The sequence below is a fragment of the Pleurodeles waltl genome, chromosome 2_1 (genome assembly GCF_031143425.1).
Source record: "Pleurodeles waltl isolate 20211129_DDA chromosome 2_1, aPleWal1.hap1.20221129, whole genome shotgun sequence".
Taxonomy (NCBI): Eukaryota; Metazoa; Chordata; class Amphibia; order Caudata; family Salamandridae; genus Pleurodeles; species Pleurodeles waltl.
In genome coordinates this window covers 314121592-314146277 of record NC_090438.1, presented here as the reverse complement: position 1 = coordinate 314146277, position 24686 = coordinate 314121592, and the positions used below count along the sequence as shown (strand labels likewise).

The following is a 24686-nucleotide window of genomic DNA, read 5'->3' as shown; positions in this document are numbered from 1 at the left end:
TTTAATACTTGCTCATTTTTACTTTATTGCATGATATTTAGGTGGCATTCTTACTATCACTACCATAATAGTGACCCATCATCGACATATTATTTGTATCATTGGGCAATCTAGTTGTGGTCAAAGAAAACTCCCAAATGTATATGCACAGAAATAGTCATTGGGGGACTGAAATGGGGTGCTGCAGGCCTGGTATCTGTTTTGGTCTGAAAAATGAATTATCTGGACTTTGTCCATGATTGGCTTCAGGCATCTGGTAAACAAATTAAGCATACACTCAAGAGAGGCAGTGTTTTCATTCTGCATCTGGTCATCGGAAGAGACTATAATTTGTGTGTTATCAGCATAGTTTATCAATCTAAGACCAGTGAAACAAGTCAAGTTGATAAAAGAGGGAAAATATAAATTAAAATGAGCAGTGGTGCTGGAACTTTTTTCATAGTGAGGGTGTTGCCATTTGTGTTGCATCCCTGAAGTCATAGGGGTTGTAAAAATCCAAGCTTCAAGAAAGGAACAACTGTAGCAAATAAGCCATGCTTGTTCAGCAGGAGAGTTGTTCAGGGTGCAGTATGTAGCTGGTAGTACATTTTGGAGCACAGTGTTGCACCTATATTACTAAATCATGATTTGGTATTGCACTATTATTGACAGACAGCACATTTTATTTTGAAATGGCACACAGTTTTACTGATAAAAATCATAGATGTTTTAAGGCATCAGCAAAAAGGGCTCTGGCCCAGGGCCCCATCCTTTCAGGGGGACTCCCTGATACAGCCAGCTCTGTTCTGCAGATAGGTTTGCCCAAATGACCTTGAATAATTTTTAAACAGATTATTTTAAATACTGTCTTCCTTTAATTTATTTTTAATGTTTCTTAAGGATCCAAATAGGACCTCACATATGAGAAATGGGAGATGTCAAAGAGATTATTTGCAGTGATATTAGTGATCTGCTGCTGAGTTACAATATTAAAAAGGTCACTATCCCTGAATTTTGGATGCAAACACATTTAGAATTTGGGCAAGTGTGTCTGTGCACTGTCAGTGACCTGGTCAAATAGGTCATTAAAGACCCTGAATTGGATCATAAATTCAAAGTAGTTCCAAATAGGGCCCCCCCGAAATACTTTTGGTCCAGGGCCATCAAAATCATTAAGATGTCCCTGATAAAAATATATAGGGCATCATCGATTGATAATGTGTGGGGCTTCAGTGAATATTTATCATTTGCGCATCACCAAGTCTCTATTGTATTAAAATCTATCTTCAACATACTTCGAAATTATAAACAATGTGCCTCATTAGTGCTTTCCTAATGGGTGATATATTTTGAAATATTTGTACAGGCCATTTACATGTATTAGATATAATATGCTAATGCAGAATAGACATTATACAGCTTTTCATTCCATACTCTGTTTCTAGAACAATTAGTAGATCTCGTAACCAATTCCTCTCAATTTGCTGTCATAGATTGAAACATAAACACCAATGTCCATTTGAAAAGAACAAGCAACGAATTGTCAGAAGACATAGCCTGACATTTTACCTATATCTTTGAATAGACGGCAATTGTGACAAGAAAAACAGAAAATGTAAAGGCATCTTCCTTGCTCATTCAACCTTCTAAACTCCAGCATGGTTAATCTAGAGGTGCTGCAGCAACCCCGTCCCTACTTTCATTGTGCCTATTAGAATGGGCGAGAGGGAAGAACCTTGCAGAACACCATCAGATTGCTAGGGAGCGAGATACACTGCTTCAAAGCAATTGGACAGCTAAGGTTTAATTCGAACTTGAGCAGTACTAATTAATGTCAGCTTCTACAAGACCATTAATAAGAGTGTTGTGGGCCACCGTATCTAATAAGACCAGAGCAGAAGTATGAACAAATCTCAGTGAGTACATTTGCAAACAAAGTAATTCCCTTAAGTGCCAGGGGCTACTATAGCAACGAAGGCTTTCTGAGACCAAAACATATCTGTGATTTTAGACAATGTAGTTTTTCTTATGAAGAGGGCCTGGCAGTTTCCCATCAAAGAAGATTTACAAAAACCATGACAAACAAGATTTGAAAAATCTAAAATGCTGACAGCCAGCGCCACACCTTTTGGATTTGCCATGGCTTGTTTAATTTGCCTGCAGATCAAGATCGGGCTAAAAGTCTGCCCAAATTGCTCTGCAGGCGATACTGAGAAACGGACGTTTCAAGTGTTTCTCGTTGTTCGTGCACTTCGAATACCTTCCCTAGAGAAACTGAGTCAGGGGAGTGCTACACGAACTTCCTGAACTGGCTACTATGCTGGCTGTTTTTGTAATTCCTGCGCTTCTTTCTGAACCTCGTGTATCTAGATAAAAAGAAAAAAACGGTATGAACTATGCAGTTTGTCGTCCGTGGGAGGAGTGCACAGCAGCCGTTCACATTTTTCCTTCTCAGGTAGGTGGAAGCGAAGTTATAGAAATGTGATCACTAGTTACTTCTCCATACTGCAGAAGAAAAAAAATTCTCACAGCCATAATTATAGCCATTCTTGGCAAAATTCTGCGCATCCCCAACGCAGTCGTGGTCGATGCTCAACCGAATGTGGAAATTTTCTTTAAAGTGAACAAATATTAATAGAAATGAATCTCATTTGGCTTTTCTATTTGTGGAATGTTAGACAATGTTCGAAGTAGAGCGAGAAACAGGCCACTCTGTTATTTTACTTTTGAGTGTAAATATGGCGAAACATCACTCTGACTTATTAGTGGGCTCTTTTAAATAATCTCTTTATAGTTCAAAAAGGCACAATTTGCCCATAGAGCCATGTATGTAAGTCTACTGCATCATAATGCGCTATTCAACAACATTTTAACAAAAAAATCCATTCTCATGCTCCTTCTTCCCTCACACAAGCACGTACTCCTCACTTAAAGTTGTGCTCATTTACTGCACTCGTTGAGTAACATCAGGATTTTTTCTATTTTAGAACTCCTCTAATTTTAGTGAGCTGATGCCCATTGCCAGCCCTCACTCTCATAAAATTACACACAACTGTGTAAGATAAACCATTTAATCATATTTTTGTAAAAAGTCAGACTGCTTTGTTTACTAACAAGCTCGCTGAAATGCAAATGAAATCCCCCCATACTGCTTTAAACACTTATCAGCTGCCACTGCTCTGAACTCAGTAAATTGCTTAAAATCCTACTGCTTTAGGTTTATTATAGCCTTAGAACCCGTCGTAGCGGGCTCTACCGGCTATTAAAGGCCAGCTCCCCGCGTTAAATGCCCGAGCCGAAGGCGAGGGCATTTAACAAGGGAGAGGGACTTTAATAGCCGGTAGAGCCCGCTACGGCGGGTTCTAAGGCTATTAGAACATTCTGCCACTCAGGGCAGAATGTTCTATTAAAAAAAAAATGTTCACGGAGCCCGAGGGGATTAAAATCCCCTCGGGCTCCGTGAGGCTTTTTTCACAGCTGTTGCTGTGAACAAAGCGAACATTGGAATGTTGGCGCTGCGGGCTTTTACCGGCCAGTAGAAGCCTGCAGCACTCCATTGTTTTCAATGGAGCCCCCAGCATTCCAATGTTCTAATAAGCATTATTAAACATTGTTAGAACATTGGAATGTTGGAGTTCAACTAAAGAAAATGAAGCAGTTCTGGGTGTATAATGGCTAGTAATACTTCAACTCCAACATTCCAGTGTTTGCCTTTCTATTTCTCCCTTTTTAATTTAGAACATTTTACCCTCAGTCAGTGGAATATTCTAACAGCCTTTTAATCCTTCTTCATCAGGTGTCCTGCTATTTGATGGAGTTTTGTTTTGACCAATGACTTTGTGTTTCACCACTGCGCATATTAGTTGCTCAATGTTCACCATTAGCACATGGTATGTTTTGTTCAGTTGAGCCGCCTATTGGCTTTGACATGGCATTAGCCATTACTTTCTGTATTCAGTTGAGCCGCCTATTGGCTTTGACATTGCATTAGCCATTACATTCTGTATTCTGCCTATTGGCTTTGACATGCTGTATCCAGTCTAGCCGCCTATTGGCTTTGACATTGCATTCCTATTGACTTTGACATGATGTATTCAATTTAGCTGCCTATTGACTTTGACATGCTATTAGATATTCTGCCTATGGGCTTTGACATGATATCATATATTGCATTTTATATTCAGCTCCGCTGCCTATTGGCTTTGACATGATATTATACATTGCATTTTGTATTCAGCTCAGCTGCCTATGGGCTTTGACATGATATAAGACATTGCATTTTGTATTCAGCTTAGATGCCTATTGGCTTTGACATGACACTAGACATTGCATTTGATATTTAGGTTAGCTGCCTATTGCCTTTAACATGACATTGCATTTGATATTTAGGTTAGCTGCCCATTGCCTTTAACGTGGAGTTAGACATTGCAGTTGAGAATCCAAGCTGTATTTTTCCAAGCTGTGTTTTTGCACCAGATGAACCAAGATGTTTTGCTCTCACAGTAGACTAGACCTGATAAGAGAGAGTACATGGGTATTGTTTTTCCTTCGCTTGAGCTTGGGAACGGGAGTAGTCTTGGAGACCTGGCCAGTCTCCAAAAGGCTTGCTCAGTTTCCCAGGTCTGAGAGGAGGGGGCACACCTTTGTAACAAATGTAACAGGCTGCAGAGAGTCAGATTCGAATCTGCCGGACCTCGTGCTGGAGCTTGGCGCCAGCTGCCAGCATCCCGTGTGGGTAGATGAAACTCTTTCTCGCGGCTGACAGGGGTCATCAGCTTGCAGACCTTAGAAAGATGTAGCTGTAAATAGTTCCTACACGGTGAAGTATTTGTTTTGCTTTGCATTCAATATCTTATAAATATAACCTGCTGTGTATATTGCAAACTGATATATTTTGTTTGATTAATGCGGACTTGAAAGCTACTAATTCGTCATTCATATAACAACAATAAAAGTCTTCTTTGACCTCAGAAGTGCATTTCTGTTGTGTTATGTTAGTGCTTAGAAACTAAATAAGAGGAAAGCACTACAATTGGTACCAGAAGTGGGGCCGGTCATTAAGAGGTGATTAAGGGGGTTTGACGAGTTAGTAGATTTCTAAGTGCACACTTTAAAAGTGTAATTGTTTTTTGTTGTTTGGAGAATTACAGAAATTGTTTTCTGTTTGGAGAATCACAGTAGCACGGCAGACCATGTCTGAGAATACATGTGTTGATGAACTGCCTGATGGTGCTAAGAAAAACTGTGAATTGTTTTCTGTTTGGGGAATTACAGAAGAAAATGCATGTGTAGCTAAAATGCCTGATGTTGTTTTGAGAAATAATTCCCGTTGTATATATGTAGAAAACGTGTGTTTTGGAAGTAATGATGACAGAAAGGTCTGGATACCTTTATCTGCTTACAGAGAAATGCAGGAGAAATGTAGGCAGTTGGAACATGAAAATAGGAATTTACGTGAGCAAATTAGCCCGACTGAAAGTTATAAAAGGGCTGTTTTTGAAGAATCTTTCTTGTCCCATTCCAGTAATGAGGGGGTTAAGACAGCTCCGAGCTGCACTGAGTTTTCGTGTGAGCCAGGGTTTTTGGCAGCCAAAATGCATTCCTTAACTGATAACAGGGACGAGAGAGACCAGAATGTGATTTACGAGTTACCGTTGCAAAATGCACAAGTAAAACGAAAGATTTTAGAGCAAGAGCCGACTTTCATTAGCTTGTTTGATTTTTGGAAAAAGAATAGCCCTCATTTGAGAGAAATCCTAACACTTTTGTATATGGTCACTGTGAAAAATAATATGCAGCTGCGCGCTTGTGATTTGGCAAATGAAATAATGCAGACTTTAGGTTTCTGCGCAGTGCAAGAAGAAAAAACTGATGTACATTTAAATCATGAACAAGGAAAGAAAATAGTGCCCCTAGCTAGAATCATACAATGGATCTGGTACTTGCAAGACAGGGCTAGAGTACCACAGGTAAAAGAGTTACCAATGAAGTTGAATGCACCATTTGAATTCGTGTCTACTGAAGATAAAAAGCATGTTTGTTTTACTAATGATTCATTGACTGAAATGTTGCTTTCTGGCACAGTAGAAGGAACAGCGTTGTATAATGTGTGTCAGATTTTAAAGCAAGAGCTATGTGAGATGTGTCATTTTTATGCTGATTTTTGGTTCTTTGATAATGTTTTAGCCACATGGCTTGTACCTAACTGGTTCAATTACCTTGCAGATGTTAATGAGAAAAATTCAGAGAGAGAAGTGTTCACCCAGAATTCTGCCTTAGTGGGGATGGCTAAGTGGGTGCCCCAGAAATGTGAACAGCTGAGAGAAAAAGCCACTTACAGGTGGGCAGAGATGAGAGAGATGCACATTCCCCTAGATTTGATAAAAACTGTGCAGCACGCACAAAAGCAATCTGTCATGCAAGCAGTCACAGAGCAGTTGGGGAGAGGAACGTTACCAGAACAGAAATGGCAAATTGATCAGGTTTTAGGGAAAGTGATTGCTGCAAATTACCAAGGAAAAATCGAAATTATGCTGATACCTAGAAAAGAATCTGATTCATTCACACAAATTGGAGACAGAATGGCCCAAATTGGCAAAAGTGCAGTGAATGGAGGTTTGTTAAAGAAGGAGTCTGCCCCAGCCCTTCTGACAGTGCAAGAAAAGGGAAGCTGTGGCGCAGCAGAAAAAAACCTCAGTGCTGATGTGTGGGCTGAAGCCCCAAGTGATCCTCCAGAACCTGCAGAGAATATAACAAAGGGCCTCAAAAACGTCCTGCTGATTATAAAACAGGGAAAGAAAGAGGAAGGGTGCAGTTTAAATGAAAAATGTTATTTGCAAGAAAAGTCATACTTGTTTCTTTTGCAGATCCTACCACGTTTCGCCACTGTCCCTGAGTGCGCTGTGTGGTCCCCCTTCCGGTGTGTGCGTGTGGGGTCGGGGAAGGGACCGAATCCCCAACCTGAACCTGGCTGAGTAAAGTGCCAGCACCATGGATCCATTTTGCGCAAACTGCGCCTTCAGTTCAAGTTCAACTTGTTTGCTGTGTTTTTTTTTTTTTTCCCCTTCTCGTATGGAACTCTGACTTTTGCTTACCTTCCAGCAAACCTTTCAAGTGGACCGTGCCTCTTTACATGAGCAGAACTCATGCCACATCAAATTGCTAACACTGTTGAATTAGAGACTCACTCAGAGTATAAAAATTGCCCAGTCTTTTCTATGTAGATGTATCTGATGTGAAAGGTTATGAAATCAATGTGTTAATTCACTTCTATTGCTTTACAGGGATTGCTTTGATCATAATGTTTTTTTTTGTGCTGATGTTTTTTTTTTGTTTGTTTGAAATATGAGATATGTGAAACAAAAATTCATTGGTCAAAGGGCGGAATGTCCTGCTATTTGATGGAGTTTTGTTTTGACCAATGACTTTGTGTTTCACCACTGCGCATATTAGTTGCTCAATGTTCACCAGTAGCACATGGTATGTTTTGTTCAGTTGAGCCGCCTATTGGCTTTGACATGGCATTAGCCATTACTTTCTGTATTCAGTTGAGCCGCCTATTGGCTTTGACATTGCATTAGCCATTACATTCTGTATTCTGCCTATTGGCTTTGACATGCTGTATCCAGTCTAGCCGCCTATTGGCTTTGACATTGCATTCCTATTGACTTTGACATGATGTATTCAATTTAGCTGCCTATTGACTTTGACATGCTATTAGATATTCTGCCTATGGGCTTTGACATGATATCATATATTGCATTTTATATTCAGCTCCGCTGCCTATTGGCTTTGACATGATATTATACATTGCATTTTGTATTCAGCTCAGCTGCCTATGGGCTTTGACATGATATAAGACATTGCATTTTGTATTCAGCTTAGATGCCTATTGGCTTTGACATGACACTAGACATTGCATTTGATATTTAGGTTAGCTGCCTATTGCCTTTAACATGACATTGCATTTGATATTTAGGTTAGCTGCCCATTGCCTTTAACGTGGAGTTAGACATTGCAGTTGAGAATCCAAGCTGTATTTTTCCAAGCTGTGTTTTTGCACCAGATGAACCAAGATGTTTTGCTCTCACAGTAGACTAGACCTGATAAGAGAGAGTACATGGGTATTGTTTTTCCTTCGCTTGAGCTTGGGAACGGGAGTAGTCTTGGAGACCTGGCCAGTCTCCAAAAGGCTTGCTCAGTTTCCCAGGTCTGAGAGGAGGGGGCACACCTTTGTAACAAATGTAACAGGCTGCAGAGAGTCAGATTCGAATCTGCCGGACCTCGTGCTGGAGCTTGGCGCCAGCTGCCAGCATCCCGTGTGGGTAGATGAAACTCTTTCTCGCGGCTGACAGGGGTCATCAGCTTGCAGACCTTAGAAAGATGTAGCTGTAAATAGTTCCTACACGGTGAAGTATTTGTTTTGCTTTGCATTCAATATCTTATAAATATAACCTGCTGTGTATATTGCAAACTGATATATTTTGTTTGATTAACGCGGACTTGAAAGCTACTAATTCGTCATTCATATAACAACAATAAAAGTCTTCTTTGACCTCAGAAGTGCATTTCTGTTGTGTTATGTTAGTGCTTAGAAACTAAATAAGAGGAAAGCACTACAATTGGTACCAGAAGTGGGGCCGGTCATTAAGAGGTGATTAAGGGGGTTTGACGAGTTAGTAGATTTCTAAGTGCACACTTTAAAAGTGTAATTGTTTTTTGTTGTTTGGAGAATTACAGAAATTGTTTTCTGTTTGGAGAATCACAGTAGCACGGCAGACCATGTCTGAGAATACATGTGTTGATGAACTGCCTGATGGTGCTAAGAAAAACTGTGAATTGTTTTCTGTTTGGGGAATTACAGAAGAAAATGCATGTGTAGCTAAAATGCCTGATGTTGTTTTGAGAAATAATTCCCGTTGTATATATGTAGAAAACGTGTGTTTTGGAAGTAATGATGACAGAAAGGTCTGGATACCTTTATCTGCTTACAGAGAAATGCAGGAGAAATGTAGGCAGTTGGAACATGAAAATAGGAATTTACGTGAGCAAATTAGCCCGACTGAAAGTTATAAAAGGGCTGTTTTTGAAGAATCTTTCTTGTCCCATTCCAGTAATGAGGGGGTTAAGACAGCTCCGAGCTGCACTGAGTTTTCGTGTGAGCCAGGGTTTTTGGCAGCCAAAATGCATTCCTTAACTGATAACAGGGACGAGAGAGACCAGAATGTGATTTACGAGTTACCGTTGCAAAATGCACAAGTAAAACGAAAGATTTTAGAGCAAGAGCCGACTTTCATTAGCTTGTTTGATTTTTGGAAAAAGAATAGCCCTCATTTGAGAGAAATCCTAACACTTTTGTATATGGTCACTGTGAAAAATAATATGCAGCTGCGCGCTTGTGATTTGGCAAATGAAATAATGCAGACTTTAGGTTTCTGCGCAGTGCAAGAAGAAAAAACTGATGTACATTTAAATCATGAACAAGGAAAGAAAATAGTGCCCCTAGCTAGAATCATACAATGGATCTGGTACTTGCAAGACAGGGCTAGAGTACCACAGGTAAAAGAGTTACCAATGAAGTTGAATGCACCATTTGAATTCGTGTCTACTGAAGATAAAAAGCATGTTTGTTTTACTAATGATTCATTGACTGAAATGTTGCTTTCTGGCACAGTAGAAGGAACAGCGTTGTATAATGTGTGTCAGATTTTAAAGCAAGAGCTATGTGAGATGTGTCATTTTTATGCTGATTTTTGGTTCTTTGATAATGTTTTAGCCACATGGCTTGTACCTAACTGGTTCAATTACCTTGCAGATGTTAATGAGAAAAATTCAGAGAGAGAAGTGTTCACCCAGAATTCTGCCTTAGTGGGGATGGCTAAGTGGGTGCCCCAGAAATGTGAACAGCTGAGAGAAAAAGCCACTTACAGGTGGGCAGAGATGAGAGAGATGCACATTCCCCTAGATTTGATAAAAACTGTGCAGCACGCACAAAAGCAATCTGTCATGCAAGCAGTCACAGAGCAGTTGGGGAGAGGAACGTTACCAGAACAGAAATGGCAAATTGATCAGGTTTTAGGGAAAGTGATTGCTGCAAATTACCAAGGAAAAATCGAAATTATGCTGATACCTAGAAAAGAATCTGATTCATTCACACAAATTGGAGACAGAATGGCCCAAATTGGCAAAAGTGCAGTGAATGGAGGTTTGTTAAAGAAGGAGTCTGCCCCAGCCCTTCTGACAGTGCAAGAAAAGGGAAGCTGTGGCGCAGCAGAAAAAAACCTCAGTGCTGATGTGTGGGCTGAAGCCCCAAGTGATCCTCCAGAACCTGCAGAGAATATAACAAAGGGCCTCAAAAACGTCCTGCTGATTATAAAACAGGGAAAGAAAGAGGAAGGGTGCAGTTTAAATGAAAAATGTTATTTGCAAGAAAAGTCATACTTGTTTCTTTTGCAGATCCTACCACGTTTCGCCACTGTCCCTGAGTGCGCTGTGTGGTCCCCCTTCCGGTGTGTGCGTGTGGGGTCGGGGAAGGGACCGAATCCCCAACCTGAACCTGGCTGAGTAAAGTGCCAGCACCATGGATCCATTTTGCGCAAACTGCGCCTTCAGTTCAAGTTCAACTTGTTTGCTGTGTTTTTTTTTTTTTTCCCCTTCTCGTATGGAACTCTGACTTTTGCTTACCTTCCAGCAAACCTTTCAAGTGGACCGTGCCTCTTTACATGAGCAGAACTCATGCCACATCAAATTGCTAACACTGTTGAATTAGAGACTCACTCAGAGTATAAAAATTGCCCAGTCTTTTCTATGTAGATGTATCTGATGTGAAAGGTTATGAAATCAATGTGTTAATTCACTTCTATTGCTTTACAGGGATTGCTTTGATCATAATGTTTTTTTTTGTGCTGATGTTTTTTTTTTGTTTGTTTGAAATATGAGATATGTGAAACAAAAATTCATTGGTCAAAGGGCGGAATGTCCTGCTATTTGATGGAGTTTTGTTTTGACCAATGACTTTGTGTTTCACCACTGCGCATATTAGTTGCTCAATGTTCACCAGTAGCACATGGTATGTTTTGTTCAGTTGAGCCGCCTATTGGCTTTGACATGGCATTAGCCATTACTTTCTGTATTCAGTTGAGCCGCCTATTGGCTTTGACATTGCATTAGCCATTACATTCTGTATTCTGCCTATTGGCTTTGACATGCTGTATCCAGTCTAGCCGCCTATTGGCTTTGACATTGCATTCCTATTGACTTTGACATGATGTATTCAATTTAGCTGCCTATTGACTTTGACATGCTATTAGATATTCTGCCTATGGGCTTTGACATGATATCATATATTGCATTTTATATTCAGCTCCGCTGCCTATTGGCTTTGACATGATATTATACATTGCATTTTGTATTCAGCTCAGCTGCCTATGGGCTTTGACATGATATAAGACATTGCATTTTGTATTCAGCTTAGATGCCTATTGGCTTTGACATGACACTAGACATTGCATTTGATATTTAGGTTAGCTGCCTATTGCCTTTAACATGACATTGCATTTGATATTTAGGTTAGCTGCCCATTGCCTTTAACGTGGAGTTAGACATTGCAGTTGAGAATCCAAGCTGTATTTTTCCAAGCTGTGTTTTTGCACCAGATGAACCAAGATGTTTTGCTCTCACAGTAGACTAGACCTGATAAGAGAGAGTACATGGGTATTGTTTTTCCTTCGCTTGAGCTTGGGAACGGGAGTAGTCTTGGAGACCTGGCCAGTCTCCAAAAGGCTTGCTCAGTTTCCCAGGTCTGAGAGGAGGGGGCACACCTTTGTAACAAATGTAACAGGCTGCAGAGAGTCAGATTCTAATCTGCCGGACCTCGTGCTGGAGCTTGGCGCCAGCTGCCAGCATCCCGTGTGGGTAGATGAAACTCTTTCTCGCGGCTGACAGGGGTCATCAGCTTGCAGACCTTAGAAAGATGTAGCTGTAAATAGTTCCTACACGGTGAAGTATTTGTTTTGCTTTGCATTCAATATCTTATAAATATAACCTGCTGTGTATATTGCAAACTGATATATTTTGTTTGATTAACGCGGACTTGAAAGCTACTAATTCGTCATTCATATAACAACAATAAAAGTCTTCTTTGACCTCAGAAGTGCATTTCTGTTGTGTTATGTTAGTGCTTAGAAACTAAATAAGAGGAAAGCACTACACCAGGCTATACCAGTTGGTAAAGGCCCTCCCCCTCATTAGAGGTCCTAATACTCGGGCTTAGGACCTTTAACAACTATTATAGACCTCGGCAGCGGGCTATAACAATTCAATGAAAATAAAGGTAATTACCTCCGCCATTCTTATATGTTAGGTATGGGAATCTCCAGATGTTGCCAAGACCCACTGCATATCCAACCATAGAGAGAAGATACTCTGTTTTATTGGACCAGGTAGCCCGATCAGTTTTGTCATCCTCTTGTTCTGCCTGGGAGTCCTGTGGAAGTAAAAAACACTGGATAGATAAATCATGTTTTCCTGTTTTACTGAAATGTAGCATGCTTTTCTTTCTTCTTGCACCTACATTATAACATACTTGTGTAATATTTTTGTTCTAAGTTTTTATTTGCATAGAATTAAAAATTAGCATTTATTCTGCTTATTTTACCAGGTACTTGAACACTGATATTTTGTCCCAAGTGCATACATATACTGACAATATTGATCTTTCATTTATTTTTGATCAATATTTGTATCAAAATGCCCAAAAAATGTGTGCCATTTTTGCTTATCAATTTTAACATGTTACGCAGCACGGTACAAATAGAGATAGTGATCAAGTCTAAGCCAATGGGCATTAAAGGCCTAGGGGAAAAGGTTGTGGCCAGATTCATCAACATTTTGTACACCTAATCAGGATGTAGGTAAAACAGATTTGTCATGAACATTTCCCCCATGCATACGACATAATTGCTCCCATTCCCCCTACACCATGCAGCTTGAGATGCAACAGTCTGACTTCGGTGCAAATTATAAAAATAATAAAAGAATGAGTAGGTTTCCAACCTTTACTAAATTCCTTCATTCATTGGGGGTCCTGTGGCAGCAAACGATTACAACTTATAATCCACTGTGGGTACTGACATTTACCACAAAAAGTCCAGGGGAGCCAATGCTCTTGCACTGCAATTGAATGACCAAGTTACTGGCTTTGAAACTTAACTGTTCAGATGTAGCAGTTGTGAGCCGCTTGCCACAACTTAGGGCCTCAATACAAGTTTGGTGGTCCCAGGGCGGGCCCACCATACTCATGGGGACTCCGTAGCAGTGACATTCCCCCAAGCGTCTTACAATGTTCCCGCCGGGCTGACTGGTGGGAACATTGTAATACGCGTTCTCACTGGGCTGACCAGCAGGGGAACAGTGTTAGGATATTGGCCTCTGTGGCCTTAAGGGAGTCGAGGCCAAAATCATATCACTCCAACACCCTCAGAATGCACACTGTCTGTAAAGCAGACAGTGCGCATTCCGACGGTGCTGGGCATGGGGGCCACTGTACTGGTTTGTGACATGGGCAGTGCAGGTGCCAGCTCTTCCTTTCTGGTAGCATTTTCATAGCTGTCCCCCTACCATGAAAAGGCTGGCAGAAAAGAGGGGTTGTAATCAGCCAGGAGGAGCTGAGTTCAATGCTGCCATAGCTGGTTGCAAGCCGTCATGCCATCAGGAATTATGTTCCTGGTGGGGGCAGTGGTCCAAAGTCGTGGTGGTAAGACCACCACCGGGAGTTTGGCGGTCTCATTACCGCCATACTCGTGATGCAGCCCTTACTCTAGGAGATGGTAGGGGTTAGACACTCAGCTACAACACTGCACAGAAAATAAATATAAAACTCAATGTCCACCAGTATTATACCTTCAAAAATAAAATAGTGTTTTGTAAAGTCAATTAAAGGGAGCAAATATGTGTTTTAAACATTCAATTATAGCAGTGCTTCTATGTAATGAAATTGAGCTCATTTGCCATCCTTCTACTAAAGGGGAGTATTCATGGATCCTCCAGGTGTTTGGAGAAGAGGACATTATTAGTGAAACAGAGGCCCAAGAAAAGAACAATAACTAGGCAGCTATGTGATTTAATCCACCCATTTGTTAATGTTTCTAGTTATGGGTGCCAAATCGACAACTCAGTTGGTTTGACTACTCTTTCTATGTAACAAGAACAGGGTTTAGTCATGCTTGACAGGTAGCACACTTTAGGAACATTTCAGTTGAAAGGAAATTCTAGAAAACCGTTTTGCAGAAATTTGTATAGGGTTATGATCAAGCAGTGGTGTTTCTTATTACCAAACTTGTATACAAATATCTATAGGATTTCCACCGGTACCCACCTTCTAAGGGGGCATCCAAATCTGCCTTTTTTGTTAGCTTGATTGAACAACCTCCTGAAGTTGAGTAGATAATAGAAACCACCATCTTGTCATCACTAAATCGGTTTAGGTCTGTCTTGAAAGAAATTCTTCTTTCACCAGTCACCATCTTCCAATTATATTCCAGTTGGCATAGTTTTAGCCAAGAGGTTTTCACTCCTATCTGTACTAACTCCCCTTACACATCCATTGTTTTCTAAATTTAAGACCATTATGCCGTTCAGCCCTGCTCGCATTAAATGTACCTTAGCCCATCACCCAGACTCAATCCCAGCAGTCACATGTCCTGCAATGGTGTGAACTGTGATAGTCATGGGATCTGAAATAACCTACAAATATTTTGTAAAATCTGAAGCCAGCCCTTCAACACTTCAAGTACATACAAGCTTTCTGTTGAACATTTTAACTGAGAAAGTAAATAATAGTTAATTTGCATAAACCACTGTTATAACGACATTAGTACTGAATAGGAATTCTTTATCAAGATACGGACTCTATTTAGCTGCTTTACATGAAATGCCTAGTACTATTATTCCAGATCATGCAAGGCCCATCTACCCTTCGTAATGATCTGGAGGCCCCATTTATTATACTAATAGTTCACTGTACCTTCTTGAAAATATTTTAATTATCAGAACATGTTGGGTGCTCCATTAGACAATTGTCAGAACCCTGTTCAGAGGGCCATGGGGCACGCATGGGTTACTGGGCCCAACTGTAACAGGTGAGGCCTTTTACTCCTGATGTCCCTAGGCCCAGCATACTATCAATACTAAACAACTGGGTCAAGTACCCCTTTGTTAGACCTGACATGCCTTAGGGTGGTCACCCCTAACTTTTTGCCTGCCTCCCTCCACTTTTTGGACACTGTTTTTGCTGGCTTTTAGACTCTGCGCACTTTACCACTGCTAACCGGTGCTAAAGTGCATATGCTCTCTCCCTTTAAACATGGTAACTTTAGATCATACCCAATTGGACCATTTAATTTACTTATAAGTCCCTAGTAATGTGCACTGTATGTGCCTAGGGCCTGTAGATTAAATGCTACTAGTGGGCCTGCAGCACTGGTTGTGCCACCCACTTAAGTAGCCCCTTAACCTTGTCTCAGGCCTGCCATTGCAAAGCCTGTGTCTGCAGTTTCACTGTCACATCGACTTGGCATTTAAAAGTACTTGCCAAGCCTAAACCTACCCTTTCTCTACATATAAGTCACCTCTAATGAGTGCCCTAGGTAACCCCTAGGGCAGGGTGCTGTGTAGGTGAAAGGCAGGACATGTACCTGTGTAGTTTACATGTCCTGGTAGTGTAAAACTCCTAAATTTGTTTGTACACTACTGTGAGGCCTGCTCCCTTCATAGGCTAACATTGGGGCTGCGCTCATACATTATTGAAGTGGTAGCTGCTGATTTGAAAGGAATAGGAAGGTCATATTTAGTATGGCCAGAATGGTAATACAAAATCCTGCTGACTGGTGAAGTTGGATTTAATATTACTATTCCAGAAATGCCACTTTTAGAAAGTGAGCATTTCTTTGCACTTAAATCTTTCTGTCCTTACAATCCATGTCTGGCTGGGTTTAGTTGACAGCTCCTTGTGCATCCACTCAGACACACCCCAAACACAGGGTACTCAGCCTCACTTGCATACATCTGCATTTTGAATGGGTCTTCCTGGGCTGGGAGGGTGGAGGGTCTGCCATCACACAAAGGACTGCCACAGGGTTGAACTGAAAGAGGACCTGGTGCACTTCTAAGCCACTCTTTGAAGTCTCCCCCACTTCAAAGGCACATTTGGGTATAAAACAGGGCCTCTGCCCTACCACCTCAGACATTTGCTGGAGAAGAAACCTGAACCAGAACCTGCATCCTCCCAAGAAGAACTGCCTGGCTGCTCAAAGGACTCACCTGACTGCTTTCTACAAAGGACTGCTGCCTTGCTGTTGGCCTGCTGCCTTGCTGAACTCTTGCCTTGCTGCAGAAGTGCTCTCCAAGGTCTTGGATAGAGCTTGTCTCCTGTTCCCTGAGGTCTCAGGACCAAAAAGACTTCTATCTTTCCACTGGACTCCTTGTGTGCCGAAACATTTGATGCACAGCTTGCTCCGCGGTGAAAAATTCAGCGCACGCCGATCCGGGAAGACGCAGCTCGACCCCGCAAGGAAAAGATCGACACGACGCCTGCGGTCCGACTGGAACTTCGACGTACGGCCCACCTGGACAACGCCGCCCGACTTCCAGAGAGGAAATCGATGCAGCGCCTGCTGTGAGGACGAAAATTCCACGCACAGCCCACTGGAACGACGCATAGCCGGACAACAAGCCCAGGATTCCACGCACAGACCCCGGGGCGTCTGAAAACCCCACGACCCACAGAGGAGACCTGTCCGCGCACCAGAAATCGACACACGTCTTTCCAGCGTGAAAAATAACAACGCAAGTCAGTGTGTGAAGGGGCCAAACCGACGCACACACCATTTTTCCACGCATCTCCTCCTCTGCGGCCCTTTGCGGAGAATTTTCACTCCAGACCAGGCACTTTGTGCTCAAAAGAGACTTTGATCACTTTTTAAAGACTTAAGACACTTCAGATCACTTTTCAGTGATATCTCTGCAATTTCTTATTGCATCTTTTATCGTTTTGACCTGCAAATACCCAGATAAATATTATATTTTTTTCTAAACACTGTGTGGTGTATTCTTGTGGTGATATATTGTGTTATTGTATGATTTATTGCACAAATACTTTACACATTGCCTTCTAAGTTAAGCCCAACTGCTCAATGCCAAGCTACCAGAGGGTGGGCACAGGATAATTTGGATTGTGTGTGACTTACCCTGACTAGAGTGAGGGTCCTTGCTTGGACAGGGGGTAACCTGACTGCCAACCAAAGACCCCATTTCAACACCCTTCAACACTTGACTCTCAGGAATAATGTGGTCCGAGCAAGCAAAGGCTCCCTTGTCAGAGTAGGTGGATACAGGAGATGAACACAGGCTCACACCTCAAAAGAAGCGCAGCAGAAACCATACATTATTGTACAGCCAAACACTCATTTTCATGATAAAATAGTACTATTTTATTTTACTGCTACCAACACAAAGGGAAATACAATATTCACAACCAACTAGACAGTCCCCCGTGGATTCAGGGTGCTAGTGTTTTGTAGGCAGTTACCTGTGTCCCACTCCCTGCTTGCTCTAGTGATAGTGGCCATTCCCAGTCACTATTGACAACATCCAGAACAAGCCTCACTAGTCCACTCTGAGTCAAAATCAAAAGAATCCCAGCACCTCAGTGCTATCTAGCAAACAAGTTCCCCTGGTCTTGATTGGCCCAAATTCAGTCTTACCCACACCTGCAGGATTGGAGTGCCTGGAATTCTTAAGTGTGCCCCCTCTGCAGGTGCCAGAGCAGAAATGGCTAGTTTAGGTGAGCTCACGGCATGCTGCCCAGGAGGACTGCTCTCGGTGATCCCCAAGTTCCTCACGCATGGTCATGCACCTGAGTGACCAGAGGTTCCTCACAGCTACATCTGCAGGGTAAGTATTTTGTCCATCCCTCGGTGGGGTGAAGGTGGTGTGAAGCTCCTGACACTGTGTCCATGTCCTGGTGTAGGTGCGTAGGGGATCCACGATGACCTCACTCCTCAGGTGGCACTCCTGGTCATGTCTCACTTCTCTCTAGTTCTGGTGACTCCCTTTGGGATAAAGGGATCTCAGTACCTCTACTGTATGTGTGCACTGACTTGTTCAGCACAGCAGATGCCTGCATTGTGGCCCTATTTAGCATACCGGGACACTGGCATTTCACCACACAAGTGCTACGGCCAACTACAGACAGTAATTAATCATTCCTGGCATACGGGGTTGGCAGTGCCTCACTGTACATGAGATCTGGCCCAATTGGCACAGTGCTATTCATGGCTCACTTCACCGTGGCTCTCCCTGGCATAAAGGGGGTCACCAACTTCGTCTGGCGCACTGGCAATTGCCCAATCAATGCAACAGCCATTTCCTCACATCTAGTTTAGGGAATCCACCATGCTAGATTCCCAACGGGACCTCACTCCCTCAGTGCTCTCCTCTCCCTCACTGGTCACACTGGTCTTGGCAAGCAGGCAGGTGCTGGTGCTCCAGGTGTCAGGGCAGGAGGTCTTGTATTCCCAGGGTGATTTCTCCTCACCCAACAGGGAGCTGACCCTGACCCACTGTCCGGATCATAGGCAAAAGCCTTGCAGGGCTTCCCCCTCCTCACATAGCCCAACTGGCTTCTTGATAGTTGACAATATATGGGTCCTGAGTTCCCCTTCACATAGCCGATTTTCACACACCAAATGTGATTTAGAGACTAAGGGCCTGGATGTGAACTTGGCGATCAGACTGCCGAACCGCCAATATTGTGGTGGGGATGAAGCCGCTAAGCCTACAGCCTCTCCACTGCCATATTATGATGCTCCCACAGGGCTGGACGGTGGAAACGGTGTGGTGGCATTGGCTTTGGCACTAAGGGAGAGTCGAGGCCAATGCCACTGAACTGTCTACGCAGCCAGCACAGTTGAATATGCACTGTTGCCATTGCAGACAGTGTGCATTCCGACTGTGCTGCCAGGGGGCCTCTGCATTGCCCATGACATGGGCGGTGCAGGGGCCCCCTTGTGGGCCTGTCTCTGCCTTTCCGCCAGTCTTTCCATTGCAGGTTCCCCACCATGAAAAGGCTGGCGGAAAGGCAAGCCCTGATCAGCACAGAAGTGCCTACATCAGCACTGTCCTGGGATCCAGGATTATGGCAGTGGTCCGACGACCAGCATCATAATCTGATGGTCGTACGGCCAAGGAGGCAGCGGTCGGACCGCTACCATGGCTACAGCGCTCTTACAACTGCTGTACTTGTAATCAGGCTCTAAGTCTTTGATGTTTATGTTAGGGATCTGCATCTTTTTGAAGTGCCGATTCCTCTGCCCACTTTTTTCCTTGAAAGCAGTCAGTCACAGCAAGGGCAACTCCAAAACTGTCCCCCAACATAGGCTATCTTAGTGACTACAGTTCACACCTGGGTGTCAGCCAAATTTACATGTGTACCAAAAGGTTAGCCCCTGGCTTCAGCCCTACTCTTTAGGATTCTCTTACCAGTCCCATCTCCTTCCTGAGATGTTCAAAGGCCCCTCCCTGTGACATCTCTATGAATTAAAGAGCACCTTTTGAAGTGTATGGGAGAAGTCTGGCTCTCCTATCTTCAGTGTTTCCCACCCGCCTTACAGGAATGCAGCAATACACATACCTGTTTCTCATCATGGTTCACCATGCACGCCTAGGTATCCCACAATGGAACCCACAGCCTGCCATGTATTGTACCATTCACAGGGACACATATACCCAGTATATGTATTTAATATACATTCACTACACAGCATGGTATCCTTTATGCCATCGCACACAGCACCCATGGAATGCACACAGTCTGCTGTAGCAAACAGTGCGCATTCCAAGGGTGCTGGCAGGGGGGCTACTGCACTGCCAATGATATGGTGGTAGGCAGTGCAGGGACCACCCCTACTGCCCCCAGCCTTTCTGCTGGCTTTTCATGGACCCCGCCATGAAAAGTCTAGCAGAAAGTAAAGTCGTGTTCACCATAGAGGTACCGAACTTGGCACAGCCATAGCTGACCCTGACTTTGACCACTACCAACCCGTCAGGATCCATGATCCCGGGAGAGGCAGCAGTCTCCTGGCAGTCCAACCACCAGAATTGTAATCTTGCAGTCAGGTGGCCAGGAGTGCAGCAGTCTGACTGCCCCCACAAGTTTGGAAGTCCGAGGACCGCCAAACTCGTAATTACGCCCAAAATGTTAAACATTGGATGGGTTAGATTTACTATTCCCCCTCCAAATCAAGCAAGAGTAGGAGTAGTGTTGGATATTGGAGGGATCCGATTTGCTATTCTGACTCCACTGGTAGCAAAAGTAGGGGAAGTGTTGGACTTTGACTAGGCTGCATTTAATATTGCCACTCCAACCTAAGCAACAGTAAGGAAAGTGTAGAACTTTGAGGGGGCAAATTTAAAACTACCAATCTGATAACAGCAACAGTAGAGAATGTATTGGACTTTGGAGGAGTCAAAGTTACCATTCCCACTTTAACATAAGCAACAGTAGGGAAAGTGTTGGGTTTTGGAGTGCTCAGATTTACTATTCCCACTTCTAATCAGTTTTTTTAAATACAACACTTAAATGCAGACAACAAATGAAACATTCCAACATATTTAAAATCATAAATGTACTCATTAAGGCTGGAGGTCTCAACATTACAAGGTTGGTGAACACACCCACCAAACTACCAACATCCCCGCCAGGACCAGTGATCCCGACAATCTGATAGCAGTCCTGGTTGTAATCAGCCAGGGGGGTGCTGAACTCAGTGCTGCCCTGCTGATTACAACCTTGTTCTCCACCAGTCTTTTCATGGCGGTCTGACCGCCATGAAAAGACTGGTGGAGAACAAGTGTGGGGGACTACAGCGGGGGGTCTGCTCTACCCATTAGATGGGCAGTGCAGGGGTCCCCCTGCCCAGCACCCTTGAAATGAGCACTGTCTGCTGTGCGGACAGTGTGCATTTCAAGGGTTCTGATGCACCCTGCATGCAGCAGCATTGCCGCTGGCTCGATTATGAGCCAGTAACAATGCTGCAACACCTTTACCACTGGGCTGACTGGTGGGAACTTTGGTTCCCGTCTGTAACCCCAGTGGGAAAGTTATAAAAGGGCCGGTAGGGAGACCGCCACCTTGATGGTGATTTCCTCACCACAAGTCTGATAGTCAGGTTTTCTGACTGTCAAATACATAATCAGGCTCTAAATATACAAACACAAAATTAAAGAAACACAAATGTTCTATTTCATAAGCAAAATTAGAGAAAGTATTGAACTTTGGAGTGGTCAGATATAATAGTTCCACTCAAATCTGAGGAAGGAAAGTGTTGCACTTTAGAGAGGTGAAATTTACTATTCTCACTCCAACTGTTTTTAATTAAAGGGATACTTCTAGACAAAAAAAGGAAAATCATAAATGCATTCATCAAAATTACAAAATTAAATTACAAAAGAATAAATACGTAAAAACAAAAGAAAATCTTTAAAGAATATATTGAACATATTTTCAATGAAAACATGCCACTCCTTCCCACCCTAAAGGAACACTGACAAATTATTAAAATGAAGAACTTTTATCATAAAAATGAAAAAGTATTACATTAACCATCCAATAAAACAATTTGAATTTAAACAATTTTAACAGTACATAAAAAATGAATTAACATGTAATAATTCACACAGATAATTATCAATGAAAAATACATTACATAAAAATGATCATTTAAAAACAATAATAGACATTTAAGAAAACTTCAGTTCTTAATCCCCTCCAAAGCCAACAAATCACTAACTCAGCAATTGCTAATTAAAGTTTTTAGAAAAACATATAAAAACTGACAAAGTCTACTAAAACAAATTAAACATTAACATTGTAATACTAATAAAGCAAAATACTATATTAAATTATTAAAAGTTATTCAACTAATTAAACATTTTTTTTTAATAAAAATGATTAAAAAACAATATTGTTCAAAACTACATTTAATTGAACAATACTAAGGGCCTCATTACCACACTGGCGGTCCTCAGACCTCCAATGTCATACCACCAGCATTAGGGTTCCCGACTGGCTGATGGCTGTCAAAGTCGTGGTCATACACGGCGGTGCCGAATTCATGAGTTCAGTTTCTGCCAGCCTTTTCATGGCAGAAACACAGTGCAGGGACCCCTCTGCCAGCACCCCCGGAATGTGAACTGTCTGCTTTTCAGACAGTGCGCATTCAGAGGATGTTGTTGTGCCATGGTTTGGCCTCGGTTCGCTTAAGGGACCTGAGACCAATACTGCAGAGCTGTTCCCACTGGGCTGACTGGCAGGAATGTTGTAATTTGATGTTTCTGCCAGTCAGCCTGGTGGGAACATCGTATGCAACTTGGGGTGAGGCAGCTTATTTGACAGCTGCCTCATGCCGGCGAGTTTGGTGGTCGGCTCATCTGACCGCCAAACTCGTAATAAGCCCATTAGTACCTAAGAAATTATGTGGGTTATTACAATTTTGGAGGAGGTGTTAATCCGTCCCAAATGTGACGGTAAAGTGACGGATATACCACCAGCCGTATTACAAGTCCATTATATCCTATGGAACTCGTAATACGGCTGGTGGTATATCCGTCACTTTACCGTCACTTTTGGGACGGATTAACACCTCCTCCAAAGTTGTAATAACCCCCTAAGTCCTAATGTAGGAAGTTGACCGGGACCTCCCAGCCAACATATCCGAGGAGGGCTCCAAGGATGTCGGATCAAGATGCAGGTTTGCCCCGGTCGAAGGATTTTCACCTAAAAAAAATGACTACGTCCGATGGTAAAAATCTCCACCTAGGGTTCTCACGGCACGTATCTGAGGAAAAGTTCCAGGAGGTCGGATTGGACTGGCAGGCTCCTACCGCTGAAGAAAATCTTCCAAAAAACGAATGAGTCCGAAGGTAAACTTTTGACCGAGGCCCCCCGCGGGCTGTAGCTGAGCCGGGCTCATCGCGGTCGGCCTTAAACTTTGACTTTGCCCTGGGTGAGGTGCGACCAGAGTGACGCTTCTTGTTTCTAGGCGCTAGAAAACAATAATTCTTTAAAAATTCATATCTCCGGTTCCCCTTATCCGATATTATTCGTTTTTGTGTCATTTTAAAGATAAAAATATACTCTATTTTTATAAATTGATTTTGGATTTTTCAACTGTTTCCTGTGTTTTATTTAATTACTGTTTTGTGATATTTGAATGCTTTACACTCTGTCACCTAAGTTAAACCTTGTCGCTCGTTGTCAAGCTCCCAAGGGTTGAGCTGGGTTTAATTTACTGAGACCTAACTGTACCTAAGTGGAGGTTAGTGGCCTATTGCTAAGTGTAGGTACTTACCTGCCCTTACCAATAACCCATTTTCCAACAAAAACCATAGAAATTCAGCAGTTATAGTTAGAGTTCTTTCAAGTAACTATAACTTGCGCCCTAAGGTAACTATAGCTCGCGCCCTTGCCATGCACAATCTTATTAATAATTTTATTGCAAATGTTGCACTGATAATATCAAAGATACCATACAAGATCTCATCAATGATATAATATGTGCAGTAATTAGCTGTGCATGGCGATAGCGTGAGTTATAGGAACATTAGGGCGTGAGTTTTAGCTACTTGAAAGAACTCTAACTACAGCTGCTGAATTTCTCTGGTGTTGAACGAGTAAATTCAAAATGTAAGTATAACGTCCCTGTAACCTTTGTTTTTTTCATTGAATTTCAATGTTTTTTTTTTTATGTAAATTAATTTTGATTACTATACATTATTCCAACCCCCGCCACGCACAGCCTTTGGCCATGCATAGTGGTGGTTCGTCGCAAAGACTGGCCTGCAGCCAGGCCTTGAAGCCAAACACTTATAACCACCCACCCTCATGCCACACACGGCCTTTGGCTGTGTGCAGTGCAGGTTGGTCACAGGGCCTGTCTCTGTCAGTGGATCTGAGTGGGTGTGTGAGTATCTGAGTGGATCTGAAAGTGGGTGTGTGTGAGTCTATGAGTGGTTCTGAGTTGGTGCATGAGCGTCTGAGTGGGTGTGTGAGTGGACACCTGAGTCTATGAATGCATGTATAAGTGAATTAATTAGTGTAAGAATAAGTCTGTGGTTCTCCTTTCAAATTGTTTCATATTTGGGAGTATTTTGTGAATAGTGATTGAAAATTTACAAATGTTTATGAAGACCGCGCATAGTGCTGAAAAATTATTTTAAACCTATAATTTCCCCCTAAAACACACCTATATAACACCCCTGGTGTCAGAGTACCTTTACCCTGACCCCTTATTCCACTTTCAATTTGTTTTTTCACCCCTAGGAACCCTGTCCTATGAAATAAAATGGCACTGCAACTTTCTAGTCAGGTTGGGATCAGCCAATTGCAACGCTACTTTCCATACGTGCATTTGTGAAAATTCACAAATTTTCACAAATTATTAGCAAACCATTCATGAAGTCACCGCAGCCATGGATATACAAATTTATTTTCCCCTTTCATACGTCAAAAACTACTGAATGGATTTACACCAAATATGAGAAAGCATGATCTGCGTACCGAAAGCTAGCTTTTTTTCAGAATTTGGTATAAATCCATCCAGCGGTCCGGGCTTTAGATGTGTCTAAAGGTCCTATAGGAATTACCATTTCTC

The 24686-nt window shown here is 42.4% G+C and overlaps 1 protein-coding gene across 1 annotated transcript in view; it reads right to left on the bottom strand.

Moving 5' to 3' along the window:
- Positions 1 to 24686, bottom strand: part of LOC138259651 (sodium- and chloride-dependent neutral and basic amino acid transporter B(0+)-like) — a 485427-nt gene that overhangs the window by 406380 nt on the left and 54361 nt on the right. The window contains exon 2 of the mRNA XM_069207516.1: positions 12319 to 12463. Coding sequence (XP_069063617.1) covers positions 12319 to 12463 — 145 coding nt within the window. The remainder of the gene's footprint in view (positions 1 to 12318; positions 12464 to 24686) is intronic.